Source organism: Anomaloglossus baeobatrachus, chromosome 3 (assembly GCF_048569485.1).
Source record: "Anomaloglossus baeobatrachus isolate aAnoBae1 chromosome 3, aAnoBae1.hap1, whole genome shotgun sequence".
Taxonomy (NCBI): domain Eukaryota; kingdom Metazoa; phylum Chordata; class Amphibia; order Anura; family Aromobatidae; genus Anomaloglossus; species Anomaloglossus baeobatrachus.
This window is the reverse complement of record NC_134355.1, coordinates 276,451,770-276,466,835: the sequence shown is the minus strand read 5'-3', so window position 1 is coordinate 276,466,835 and position 15,066 is coordinate 276,451,770. Positions and strand designations below refer to the sequence as shown.

Below are 15,066 nucleotides of genomic sequence, written 5' to 3'. Positions count from 1 at the left end.
AGGTATTGCTCCCATTAGTATTTTGGATAAATTGCTTGTCATGTATTACCCATGTATACATGTACAATGTAGACACAGCATTGCTAATGGAATTGATAACAGTTGTAATAGTTATATGAATCACTTTAGTTGTAATCACAGTCACTTTGAATTTTTCCCCTAATTCTATGCTAATGTATTAGAATATATTGCTTATCTTTGGATTCTGAATTCACAAATCAACTCCTTAGTAACATAAGACTACGTGGGAAATACATACAGAAATGTTAATCAGTTTAATAATACAGTTATGTTAGAAAGATGTAAGACCCCTGCAAAATATTGTGAATGTGGGAGAATTAGCTTAGCTTTCATGCATGGAAATGAGAACAATAAAAGGAACTGGTTGAATGTGCAGCCCCATAAATGGCGTGCATTGTTATACATACGTTAATGGGCCTTTCTCAGTAAATCCTAATATTGCATTCTTTTTTTATGATTTCACTGATATGTGTCTCAAATTACTGAAGACAACGTTCACCTGCAAAATTGAAGTTTCCTAGAATTATTTTGCAAAGATATGAATTACAATGGGACTATATACGCATACATGAGCCTCTACACGTAATCACTTGCAGGTTTATATCAGAGTGGAACTGATATTGTTAGAATAATAAATAAATAATAATAACTGGATATATAGCGCCACAATATTCCAAAGGACTTTATTTTTCATAGGGTACATGAACAAACAAGATCAGATGATATTATAGAGCAACACGGAATGAGCGCTCAGCTCTGATGTTTACAATGTACAATGAAATAAGTGAAATGCAATAGTAAAAAGTGTTTTTCATGTATGGTGCAGCCATCTTTTATACTAAATGGATCGAGGAATGCATGTAAATTTGTATGAACTGGTCACCATCCTGTATCTGTATATGTTCAGATATAAAGTGTTAGTGAGTGTATGGAGGATGTGGAAATACTACAGAAAGGATCAGATTCTGAAGAAAATGTAGGGAATGATAACAGAGAACCATTAGATTAGTCTAAAAACATGTTTTTTTTTAGGACACTTAATATTGTGGATGCTGATTTTAACAGTATTGTATAGGGTAGTGCATTCCAGAGAACTTGGGTAGTATGAGATAAGACTAAAGGGTACTTTACACGCTGCGATATCGGTATCGATATCCCTAGCGAGCGTACCCGCCCCCGTCGGTTGTGCGTCACGGGCAAAATGCTGCTTACACCCGTCACACGGACTTACCTTCCCTGCGACGTCACTCTGGCCGGCGAACCGCCTCCTTTCTAAGGGGGTGGTTCGTGCCGCGTCACAGCAATGTTACAGCCGTCCAATAGAAGTGGAGGGGCAGAGATGAGCGGCCGGAACATCCCGCCCAACTCCTTCCTTCTTTTCCAGTGGACGCAGGTAGGAGATGTTTGTCATTCCTGCGGTGTCACATGTAGCGATGTGTGGTGCCGCAGGAACGACGAACAACATCGTACCTGCAGCAGCAACGATATTATGGAAAAAAGAGACGTGTCAACGATCAACGATTTTTGACGCCTTTGCGATCGTTGATTGTCGCTCCTTCGTGTCACACGCTGCGATGTCGCTAACGGCAGCGGATGTGCGTCACTAACGACGTGACCCCCGACGATATATCGTTAGCAATGTTGCAGCGTGAAAAGCATCCTTAAGGCTCCTTTCACATTGCGTTTCAGTGGCTCTATCGGGCATATGTCCGAAATCCTGCCCCCCCCACAAAATGAGTTTTGGACGTATGCGCCTACAGAGCCATTGAATATGCTCTGTCTTGCATTATTTTTGGGTGTAAACGCTTTTTGCAGGCGGACACCCGAACGTAGGCTGCTACGTCTGGGCATCCACCTGCAGAAAGCATATACACCCGAAATTGGTGCAAGACAGAGCATACGCTTGCTCTGTCTGCTCCATTATACTCAATGACCCTGTCGGCGCATACGTCCAAAACTCGTTTTGTGGGGGGAGGGGTGGGATTTCGGACGTATGCCCCGACGAAGCCACTGAAACGCAATGTGAAAGGGGCCTAACTTTAATTCTATCAGAGATGGCAACTTGTGCAATGACTGGCACAGGGTTGAAGCATTATTGTAAGGGCTGGAGAAAAATAGGCGCTGTAAATTGCTGAGGGCAGAATTTAGAGAGAAGTAGAGCAATTAGTGGAGAATTCCAGTAGTAGGGACATAAATACATCAGAGTAACAATAAGGGTTTGTTTTTGATGAGTTTTTGGAGATGAAACTGAACAGAAACTTCAAATTATTGAGAGAGTTTGAGGTTTGTGGAGTTTCTGCTTCAAAAACGCCTCATAAAGCTAAGGCCAAATTCTGCAGATGTTTTTAAGGAATAGGTGAAATGAGCATGCGAGTGAATGATTGGATATGGGGAGTGAAGAAAAGATCTTATAATAGCACCAAGTAAAAATCTAGTCAGGAGACATTGCTGGTGTGCATCTTATTATGCAATGCAGGGTCACTAAAGGGCTTGCAGAGTAAGTATTTATACCCATACTCTGAGGCCTAACGTCCTTGTACCTCACATGGACCACAGTGCCTACTGCATATCAAAGATTTGCTCAAACAAGTCTTCAAAAATGTATGATTGATTGTTCGGAGTCCAGTCTCTTAGGCCATGTTCTCACGCTGTAAATTTACCCACGGAATTGCCACGGATTTCGATGCAGAAATGCTGTAGAAAATGTTTATAACATTTCTGCAGTCCTTCTCCAGCAAAATCTATGGGGATTAAAAAAAAAAAAAGCTGTGCGCACACTGCATTTTTTTGTCCCTGTGGATTTACCCGCGGAATTTCCGCTGTGGAATTAATGTGCATGTGACTTGTTTTCTGCAGGTCCCTGTGGTTTTGCCATTAATTATTGGCAAAAAAACGCAGAGACCAATCTGCGCCAAAACTACGGCAGATCCGCACCAAATCCGCACCAAAACCACATCAAAACGCGGCAAAACCGCATGCGGATTTCGTTGCAGTTTTGGTGCGTTTTTTTACCGTAGGTGCCGGATTCTTTCACAGTGTCCGGTTTTTCCTTAAGAAAAAGTCATTTTCTTTTGCGCACATAGCCTAAAATAGATTTGATAAATAGTATAAATGATACAGATTATTATATATGTATTGAGGCCTTCAAATCACCTTGAACTATATACAGTATTAGGTGCACAAGGGGATTAAAGGGGGCTTTACACGTTACGATATTGTTAATGTTTTGTCGTCGGGGTCAAGTTGTCCTTACCTGCCGCCGGCCACAATGCGGAAGGAAGGAGGTGGGCGGGATGTTACGTCCTGCTCATCTCCGCTCCTCCGCTTTGATTGGCCGGCCGCTTAGTGACGTTGCGGTGACGTCACTGTGATGCCGAACGTCCCTCTCCCTTGAAGGAGGGATTGTTCGGCAGTCACAGCGACGACGCCGACCAGGTAAGTATGTGTGATGCTGCCGTAGCGATAATGTTCGCTACTGCAGCGATCACAAACAATCGCATGCGCGACGGGGGCGGGTACTTACACGCACGCTATCGCTAGAAATTGCTAGCGATATCGCTACCGTGTAAAGCCCCCTTAAGAGTATAAAAATCTGTGCTCTATAAATATTTTCCATTACTAACCAAACAAGCCAGTGTTCTGATTATCCGAGCTGATTTCTGTTCTTTTATGGCATTTCTGATTAACATACAAAGTTCATTTTCCACAATAAAATGAATCATGGCATATAAAATGTGACAACAGAAAATAAATATATCTCAGGGCTCTATTTTTCCCAATCAGACTGCGGTCCTTTAGAACTGGAATTTCACACTTCACAGACCTTTTTGAGCTAGAGGTGAGCTAACATGTGGCTACAGTCAAATTTATAACTATTCTGCACCCAATTATTGAAAGGTCAAGGATTCCACTCTGAAGAGACCTCAAAGGGAGGAATGAAATATGATCCTAAGCACCTTGTATTCACCAGCAGTTTGCAGCTGGCACGTTAACAGGACCACAGAAATCTTCCTTCTTCTCTTTGTGCAACTTGATGAATGAACTTATCCAGCAAATGAAAACCATCTGTTTGAAAGGATGTCTTTCACCCTTTTGAGGGTTTTTTTTAGTTATTAATATGGGCATGCAGGTTGTATTCAGCCGAAATTAGCCATACCTGTATGTATCCTGGAAGATGGCTTGTTCAGTAATAATCATCATTTATAGTGTTTATCTTCCAGGCTATGGGGTGTGCGCTGCTCAGAAGATAATCCTGCCTCCAGTCATCTTTATACAAGATTTCTCCTTCCCTTCTCTTTAGTGTCTCTGTGACGTCAAGTGCACAGACAGAAGTTCTACGTCTGCGCATTCTTCCTGCCGTCTCTCCCCAACACTATTCCACCCTTCTGTGGACACTGTCTTCAATTTTGATGTGCACAGGCACCTGAATTTTAAGGCTGCTTTCACACTACGTTTTTTTAACATCCGTCATGAACTTTTTTTAACGCAAAAACGGATCCAGTGCAAATGCGTTTTCATTGCAATGCATTTGCAATGGACTCGCGTCAACATGCGTTCACCTGCGTTTGCGTGCGTTATAGTAAGGATCCAGCGACTTGCAGTTTTTTAACATTCTTCAAAAACGCTACTTGTAGTGTTTTTAGCTGCGTCCAAATACTGCAAATGGCTGGATCCTGACTAAACAGCACGCAAACGCATGTGAACGCTGGCATACTGATAGAGAGGATCCTGCTTGCCCTACTGAGCATGCACAGAAACCAGCCTCGCGTGATCAGTCCCTCCCTCCACCTCCCTCTCTTTCCACCTCCCTCTCTCTCCATCTCCCTCTCTCCACTCTCCCCCGCCTGAGAGCGTAAACATCAAGGTAAACATCGGGTAACCGCGGTCTTAGTTACCCGATATTTATCTTGGTTACGTGTGCAGGGAGCAGGCTCCTAGCAGCTGCAGACGCTCGTAACCAATGTAAATATCGGGTATCCAAGCAAGTTACCCGATGTTTACCTTGGTTACGTGTGCAGAGAACCGGCTCCTAGCAGCTGCAGACGCTCATAACCAATGTAAATATCAGGTATCCAAGCAAGTTACCCAATGTTTACCTTGCTTACGAGCCTCCCGATCACATGACTCCAATGCCCGCCCATAAACTTAAAGTGACAGGATCCTGGAAAATAACACATGCGTTTGCAGGATCCGTTTTTGCGTTTAAAAAACGTTCATGACGGATGTTAAAAAAACATAGTGTGAAAGCAGCCTAAATGCTAAAAACACAGATGATGCACCACTTCTGTGGCAGCTTTGGGCTGCTATTTTTAGGCTGACAAGGTCGAAATAACGATGGGCCTTCCCAGCCTTATAATATCAGCCCTCAGCTGTCTGCTTTACCTTGGTTGGTTATCAAACAAGGAGGAACCCCCCACACCATTTTTTAACCCATCATTTAACACAGAAATATGAGATAAACAATAGGTTATTTTCTTATCAATTGGTTTCCTTTCATTGGGTTTTCCCATTTTATAAAGTGGTGGCCTATTGCTAGGATTTGCCATTACTGATCTTGAGTATGAAGTATGAGTTTGGGCGGCACGGTGGCTCAGTGGTTAGCACAACAGCCTTGCAGCGCTGGGGTCCTGGGTTCGTATCCCACCAAGGACACCATCTGCAAGGAGTTTGTATGTTCTCCCCGTGTCTGCGTGGGTTTCCTCCGAGTACTCCGGTTTCCTTCCACACTCCAAAGACATACAGATAGGGACTCTAGATTGTGAGCCCCAATGGGGACAGTATTCCTGATGTATGTAAAGGGCTGCGGAATATGTTAGCGCTATATAAAAATAAAGATGTATTTATTTTATTTTTTTATGAAGTGGACCAGCACTCATTTAGCCCTACATCCTTTTTTCCCTTTTCCCCCTTGCTTATTCCAGTTCCCCAGGGCAAGTGCATAGGTCAAAGTGCAGTTCTGCACAGCCAGGTGGCTAGGAGAGACACAACACTAAACCCATAATGTGTCCCACTCAATTTCTGAATTGTTGGAGTTTTCAGAAGCCCAACCTCTAATGATCATAAAGTGATAGCATATGTTGGTGGTATAACATCACTTTTTTAAAATGGGAAAAATCCTTTTAATGCAGGAAAGTCACCCTTTAAGCTTTATTTTAGTAGATAGTTGGGTTTGGTGTACAAATATCCAGTCCTTTATGCTAAGTACTGCTTCTGGGTTTTTGTGGGAAACCCAAAAGAGCCTTGTTGGAGCTATTCCCTATTATGAAAAGTCACTTTGGATTTCGTCTAGTTTGTGTCCCAGCAATGTCGAATAGAGTAATCTCAAAATGTAGTACACTACCAGGGCAGAAAACAGGTGGAGTCCAAAGAGAGAATAGCTCCATTGGGGTTCTGTTGAGGTTCCCCTGACATTCCACTTTTTGAGGGATTATGATGGAAACTCTAAGGGTATGTGCACACGTTGCTTTTTTTTCCGCGCGGAAAAAAACGCACCCTCTGGCAGAGGGGAGAATTGTAAACAATGCTTTTTGAGAAACAACGCATCGAAAACGCATGCGTTTTTCATGCGTTTTTCATGCGTTCTTCATGCGTTTTTTTAGGTGCGTTTTTTAAGACTTGTCAGTGTTAATAAAGTTGGTTGAACATAGACCTTTGGAAAAAAAAACCTGTGATGTCATTTCCTTCTCCACATTCTGTTTGGATAAATGGGAGGGCTTGGAATGGAAGGAGCACCATTTGAATTTTGGAAAAGTTGAAATAAACTTCGCGCACCAAGCCCCTTAGATACCTATACGTCAGAAAACCCCCACAAGTGACCCCATTTTGGAATCTGCACCCATCAAGGATTTTATTCAGGAGTATATTAAGCATTTTGAATCCACAGCTACTTCCCCCAAAATGTTGCTGTAGCAACAATATTCTCACTTTTAGGCCCGTTTCACACGTCAGTGAAAAACACTGACGTTTTTCACTGGCGTGTAAAACACGCACATGTCCCTCCGTGTGCCGTGAATCACGGCACACATGGGTTGTCTAAGTGCAATCCGGGCTCCGTTCTCCGTGGCCCGTGATTGCACTTAGAGATTAACTCACCTGCACCCGCTCCCGCTCTCCATGGTGCTGATCGCTCCCGCGGTGCAGCATCCAGCCGGCGCTGACCCCCACAGCAGCTGCTTCCGGGTCGGCTGTGTCGTGCATCATGAATATGCGCGACAATAATGAGCCGGCTCAGAAGCAGCAAGCTGCACGGGCTGCAGAGGACATCGCTGGACGCCGGGTGAGTTAAAATGATTTTTATTTTAAAAGCACGTTTTTTTCTAGCACGTGTTTCACGGATCACACCACTGCGTGGTCCGTGGAACATCAGTGATGCCAGAAAAAAATGGACATGTCTCCGTGCGCCAATCACGCACACGCGGGTACGCCGCATGGAGACACGTGCAGTGAAAAATCACTGATGTGTGAGCAGACCCATTCATTATAATGGGTCTGCGTATGTCAGTGATCCTGGTACGTTTAAAAAAAGCACAAACGTACCAGAATCACTGACGGGTGAAAGGGGCCTAAGGCTATGTGGCCATGATCCAGCGACACGGCGTCTAGTACACAGTGTCAGCCTTCCTGCAGCTGCCCATGCCCACGATTTGGGTTCAGGCTGCTGTGGAGCTCTATGCTACCTGCAGAGAACACTCTCGTCTCCGCAGCATAAATTGACATGCTGAGGCTCGGGAAGCCACGCTACCGGTCAGTTTATGCTGTGGAGAAAAGAAGCACAGTGGGCATGGGATCTCCAAAAATCCTTCCACTGTGCTTCTACTACGCAGCGTTATGGACGCAGGGAAAACACTCAGCGCCCATAACGCTGCAAACCCTGATTGTGGACACACAGCCTAAAAAGCGTCAATGGATGAAGGGATGTCAAATATATAGAACGTCCCACCCCCGCCTGCATATTCTAAGCTGGCACCTTTAGTACCTTTCATGTGGCACTAAAGGGTGCCTAGCTTAGTATTTATCCAATAAAAAAAAAAATAAAAAAAATGAAAAAAATGGCGTGGGGTCCCCCCTATTTTTGATAGCCAGTCAGGGTAAAGCAGACAGCTGTAGCCTGCAAACCACAGCTGGCAGCTTCATCTTGGCTGGTGATCAATTTGGAGGGCTCCCCAGGTTTTTTTTTTTTATTTATAAATAAAGAATAAAAAAAAAAATAACGTGGGGTCCCCCCAAATTAGATCACCAGCCAAGGTAAAGCTGACAGCTGGGGTCTGGTATTCTCAGGGTGGGAAGAGCCATGGTTATTGGACTCTTCCCAGCCTAAAAATAGCAGGCCGCAGCCGCCCCAGAAGTGGCGCATCCATTAGATGCGCCAATCCTGGCGCTTCGCCCCAACTCATCCCGCGCCCTGGTGCGTTGGCAAACGGGGTAATAAATGTGGTTGATACCAGATGTGTAATGTCACCTGGCATCAAGCCCAGCAATTAGTGATGTCACGGCGTCTATTAGATACCCGACATAACTAATTGACAGTAAACAAAAGCAAAAAAAAGACAACAAATTTTTTATTAGAAAAAACACTCCCCAAATCATTCCCTTGTTCTCCAATTTAATCAAAAAATTTGAAAAAAATGGGTCCGCAGAAATCCATATGGACGTCCCACGTCGCCTCTGGACCTTCTAGAATATGGGGGCACGCTCAGGGAACGTATCCCCCATTTTCTAGGAGGGCAGACCCTCCATTTGAGGAGAGTGGGTGCCAAAAATCTGCACCCACTCTCCCCGGGTCACAGCTGCAGAGTGCGAGCAGCCAGCACAGCTCTCTGAACACTGTGCTGGCTGTCAGCTGCTCTGCTCATGTGACCGGCCGGTGTCTGCTGTGAAGGAGGAGGAGGAGGCCGCGGGGGATCAGCGCTGCGACCGGACACGTAAGTGGGAATACCGGGGGAATAGGGGGTGACCGGGCAGGGCCTGGGGGGCATTTTTCTGTCGCATGTGTTATTGCACATGCGACAGAAATCATAGGAGCAGGGCGGCCGGTGCGCTACTGTGCGCGCGGCCATGTTGGATTTTCGGGAGGGGGGGGGGGTCGGGGGTCGGGGCGGGCACTTTGGTGACACCGGGGGCTTTCCTGGACTTTGCCAGGAAGTGAGGTCAACAGGAAGCCTCTTGACCTCACTTCCAGGTAAATGCCTGCGTTCTGGCGTGCCGACAAAGGCCGCGGACCGCAACAAAAAAAGCAGCTCCATGCGGTGTAGCTGCGTTCTGACCCCACATCATTGATTCAATGGGGGAGAGAACGCAGCCACAACGCACAAAAGAAGTGACATGCTGCTTTTCTTTCCGCACCGATTTTTGGCATCCAAAACGCTGCGTTTAGAAACGCAGCATGTGCACTGATTTTTCAGCTTTCCCATACACTTTGCTGGGAAAGCTGAACGCATGCAATTTGCCACTGAAACGCTGCGGTTCTAAACGCAGCGTTTCCGCGGTAAAAAACGCAACGTGTGCACACAGCCTAATGCCATACTCAGTTTAACGCATTGGATATATGTGAGCCTAGTCTTAGACAAACATTCTCAAGACTCCTAGGTTTCTAGATTGTTCAACAAATACTAAATTTAATTCAGTGACAAAAAATAATTTTATATTTTGATGTTGATTATTGTGATTGTTCAAAAAGAAACTGGCCTTGTTTATGTGCTAAGTGTCTCAATTGTTACATTTATTTCCTTAGCAGTAAGGCATCTCTAAATTCCTATATTCAATGTTTGCATGCCTTAAGGTATCAGAGTGCAGTTGTGTTTTTGCTAGACTATGTTTCATGTTCAGTATGCACCTGTTCACATTTGTCTGTTAGGAAGTGACATCAGTTTTCTCATTTTATATTATAGGATCATGCCTTCTGACTGAGCTCCTTCCAACAAGCTTAAGGCAATTTTAAATTTCCTATTAGCAGGTTAAAGATCGCCCATAAAATGTTAGTTTTTTTTTAGCTTGGGTAGAGATATTTAGGAAGGGACCCAGCTGAAAGAGAAACGCCTTGACCCTGGCTGCTGGGCTCACATAAAAATCTCTTTTTTATGTACTGAGTGCTTCAATTTTTACATTTATTTCCTAAGTAGTAATGCATGCCTCACATTTTGTATTAAATATTTTCATGCTTTAGTGTTTCAGAATGCAGCTGTATTTTTGTTAGAGTATGTTTCATGTTCAGCATGCACCTGTTCACATTTGTCTGTTAGGAAATGCCATCAGTTTTCTCATTTTAGATTGTTCAACTAGATTACTACAAGGAATGGAAGGCCTCCCATATGATGACTGGTTGAACAAGTTAGATATATTTAGCTTAGAAAAAAGACGTCTCAGAGGAGATCTCATTGATATGTATAAATACATGTGTGGTCAATATAAAGGACTGGCACATGACTTATTTCTTCCAAAGACAATACTAAGGAACAGGGAGCATTCAGTGTGAGTGGAAGAAAAGCGATTCCGACATCTAAATAGGAAAGGGTTCTTTACAGTTAGAGCAGTCAGACTGTGGAATGCCCTACCACAAGAGGTAGTAATGGTAGATACTATAACAGCTTTTAAACATTTAAAAAAACATTGTTGGTTATAAATGACTTGGTGACCAGGTGTAGAACTGGTGGAGGAAGGTTGAACCAGATGGACCTAAGTCTTGTTTTCAACCTAAGTAACTATGTAAAAAAGACAAACAGGACAATAATTTTTAGTGTTCATAGGCTTTTACTGTTAGAGTTGATAATGATAATATTAACACTTTACAAGATTCAACATGACTATAAAGAAACTATGGTGTAAACTTACTGTGCTGCAGTTTCTTTGGCTTTCCCAGTAGTGCATCTGTGAATCTTGAGAAGTTGTATAACTGTCAAAGGAATGGCCGTCTAGGTAACTTTGACAAGGTAGAATCTCCGAATCCTCTAGCGGAGGTGTAATATGCATCACAGTGGATCCAGGTGTGTGTTTCAAGTTCTTATTTTGGTTTTTGTCCTTGCTGGATGATGGCTTCTTTATCCATCGTCTTACCTAGAAAAATTTGTATGAAAATTAAACTATAACTCTTTACACAGTCTGTTTCATTCATTTCTATAGTATGCAAAAAGTTAATCAAAAAACACAGAATTGTTGCATTTGTTTTGCCCAATTTTGCCACAAAACCTGAAGGGTTTCATGACGCCAGCAAAGTGAATGAGAATCCAGAAGCCTCATGCACACCTTGCTTTTTTTTCCTTGCAGATTTAAATTTGCAGCATGTCAACTCTTTGTGCATTTTTGCTGCAGTTTTAATTCTGCACCAAAAAAAGCATGTAAAAAATGGGGCAAAAACCATAACGCCTGACTGCCTTTTTGTTTATAACATTATAAGCTTTTTTTTGTTTGCTTTTCTTGACTTGAAGTAAATATGTATAATACCTATATAGCAATTATATAATATTTTTAGGAACTCGAACTGAGTATTGATGTTTTAGGGTAAAACTGATGAATCAGTATGGTTAGTTAACTTCTGAAAAGTCATATATGGAAAAAGAAAGAAACATAACATACACTTTCATCTCGCTAATGACACGTCTAAGGTTCACTTCAAACAAATAATATATATGTGTGTTCTTCACAGTAAGACTATTTTTAGTTTAAAAAGTCCCCACACCCTCGACAGAATAAAGGCTCTCCAAGTAAAGTATTTGATCATGTTGCCCGGTACTGAATAGGTAAGCTGAAGCGCTCAGGGAGGAGAGAGGCAGGTATGACGTCAGTCTCATGAGCATCTGGTTTCATGACTAGAAAGCTAGCACGATTAATCCCTGAAAATAAAGAAGTGAGACAATTTGTAAGGTGGCTTCATATAGTAAATTTATTCCATGAAAAGTCCAGCTCAGTCACCAACCTCGTAGATGCATTGATCACATGGCAATGTAATAGAATAAAGGAAGGAAGGAATTTGTAGTCTCCATGATCCAGATCAATTTAAATCCCTAACGTTACCAGGAGCTCTGATGTCAGTAGGTCAGTTTTAAGGGAATTTGTCATCAGTTTTCTGAGAGCAGCAGAACGTAGGGGCAGAGATCCTGATTCCAGCGATGTGCCACTTACTGGGCTGCTTAGTGTAGTTTTGATAAAATCACTGATTAATCAGCAGTAGATTATCATTACAGGACTACTTGGCATGCTGCAGGTAGTCCAGCATATTCATGAGCTCTGTATAACTGCTAGATCTGCAACAGAGACAACATTGATGTTATCAAAATGACAATTCTGGTTACAAAATACGGAACTCCTTTGAAACTTTGTTGGTGCTCGGATAGGGTCCAACTCCGTAAACAATTAAATAAATTCCGGCACTCAAACTTGTAGAAGTGCAAAAAAAATTATAATTTTTTTTTTTTTTTTTTTATAGTCAAGCGTAGTATTCTATGTGACAATCAATATAACGTTTCGGTCATATGTGACCTTCTTCAAAGTATCTCACACTGTAAACATGATAAGTTATCATGTTTACAGTGTGAAATATTTTGAAGAAGGTCACATATGACCCAAACATTATATTGATTGTCACACAGAATACTACGCTTGTCAATAAATTTTTTTTTGCATTTCTACAAGTTTGAGTGCTGGATTTTATTTAATTGTTTACGGAGTTGGACCATTTCCAAGCATCAACAAAGTTTAAAAGGAGTGCCGTGCGGTGTCACTTACTGAGCAAATAGCTCAGTAAGTGACACCGCTGGAATCAGGGTCTCCGTCTTGACATTATGCTGCTGTCAGATGAGGGAGCAAAACCCTGGTGACAGATTCCCTTTAAGTGATAGCCAAGCTCCAGCTGTCTCAGCTGGGTTCAGTGCCCACACCTTCCCTTGCTGTTTAACCCCCTATATGTCGAAGCCACTCCCATCCAATTGGGACTTTCGTGATCTTATCACGGTGGAGAGATCATTGCCATGGCAACTCAAGGTTAAATGACAGCTATGGTGACCTTTTAGACCATGCCAAGAGCATTGTCTAACAGACATATATAATGTATCCCAGGGCTTGAGCATTGCAATATATTATATCAGTGATCAGAGTAATATCTGGCATTAAAGGGGGCTTTACACGCTACGATATCGTGAATGTTTTATTGTCGGGGTCACGTTGTTAGTGACGCACATCCAGCGTCATTAACGATATCGCAGCGTGTGATACTTACCAGCGACCTTAAGCGACCTCAAAAATGGTGAAAATTATTCACCATGGAGAGGTCATCTCAAAACCAAAAATCGGTAATGGTTGATTATCGATGTGGTTCGTCACTCCTGCGACAGCACACATCACTGTGTGTGACACCGCAGGAGCAAGGAACGTCTCCTTACCTGCCGCCGGCCGCAATGTGGAAGGAAGGAGGTGGGCGGGATGTTACGTCCCGCTCATCTCCGCCCCTCCGCTTTGATTGGCCGGCCGCTTAGTGACATTGCGGTGACGTCGCTGTGATGCCGAACGTCCCTCCCCCTTGAGGGAGGGATTGTTCGGCAGTCGCAGCGACGCCGCCGACCAGGTAAGTGCGTGTGACGCTGCCGTAGCGATAATGTTCGCTGTGGCAGCGATCACACGAAATCGCATGCACGACGGGGGTGCTTTTGCATACGATATCGCTAGCAATTGCTAGCAATATCGTAGCGTGTAAAGCCCGCTTAAGTCTTGAACCATGGTGTGCTACAGCAAGGTGCATGCACCTCTTCATGTATTTTCGACATCCTTTAGCTACGATGTGTTAGAAATGCACTCCAGACTTTGACATGAATACAGTTCTGTCTTAAATTCATACTATATTTTTGGATAAAATTAAGCATTTTCTCAGGATTCGCTCGGCCATGCACCATCGGCTCAGCTTCACCCACGTTTCAAAATGTTGTTGCTAGGGTGAAAATGTAATAAGTTTCAAGATTTTTGAGAAACTATAACCCATGCAAAGTCAGGTAAATCTACTAGTAAATCATAAATATAACTTATTGAAATGTTATGTGTATAAATGTTATTGTGTGTATAGTATAGATTTATTGTTACCTGCTAACTTTGACAGATTTAATGAAATTGCATAAAAATGAACATAATCATTTTCCACTATTTTGTAAGGAAGCATTTCTGCTTACTTTAATGTGATCCTGCACATGGGTTACATTTTACTGAGTAGAAAGAGCCTAAATATTGATAGAAATAGGAATACGTTGACTTTGTTGGATTTTTCCTTACAAATATGCTCTACTGAAAGTTATATCCGATTCCTGCCTGATCAGATCCAGATGCACAGCTGGCAACAATATGTGTTAGGCTCAGTTCATTGTATTTTACAATCATCACTAAGCTCTCAGTGTGTTAAACAAAGCTCCGAAGTCCATATTATTCATGGCCTATATACCACCACTTTACCCCCTTACCAATGTCCGTCGTATATGTACGGCACAAGTCAATAGTGGGTGTATGACACAGACTCATGGGGTGAGCTCGCCCCATAAACAGCAGGTATTGGCTGTGACACATAATCAGGACCTCCTGTTAATGCCATGTGCACACATTGAGTATTTGGTTTGTTTTTACCTCAGTATTCCAAAACCAGGAGTTGGTAATAATACAGAAGTGGTGTTCGTGTTTATATTATACTTTTCCTCTGACTGTTCCACTCCTGGTTTTGTCTTACAAATACTGAGGTAAAAAAACTCACCAAATACTCAATGTGTGCATGTGGCCTTATAGCGACCCCGCCCGCGACAGTTAACTTTTTAAATGCTGCTGACAATCTCTGTCAGTGGAATTAGCAGCGTGCCAGCATGAGGGTGTGTCATTCTATGTGGCCATCCGTGCCCCTGTGATGCAATGATGGGTTGCTATAACAGCTAAAGGTGGATGAATACCTCTATGCTTGTCATTACAGAGCTCCTTTGAAGCACATCCTGTGTCCAGGCTTCAAAGGACAACAATCAAAAAGACTACTGAAAGACCATTGCAAATGTGAACAGGGTGCTAGCTAAAAAATACACAATTTATATAAAT

The 15,066-nt window shown here is 42.9% G+C and overlaps 1 protein-coding gene across 1 annotated transcript in view; it reads right to left on the bottom strand.

Annotated features, from left to right (window-relative positions):
• SGK1 (serum/glucocorticoid regulated kinase 1) overlaps nt 1–15,066 on the bottom strand; it is a 278,785-nt gene that overhangs the window by 169,349 nt on the left and 94,370 nt on the right. Inside the window, exon 2 of the mRNA XM_075339860.1 lies at nt 10,849–11,070. Coding sequence (XP_075195975.1) covers nt 10,849–11,070 — 222 coding nt within the window. The remainder of the gene's footprint in view (nt 1–10,848; nt 11,071–15,066) is intronic.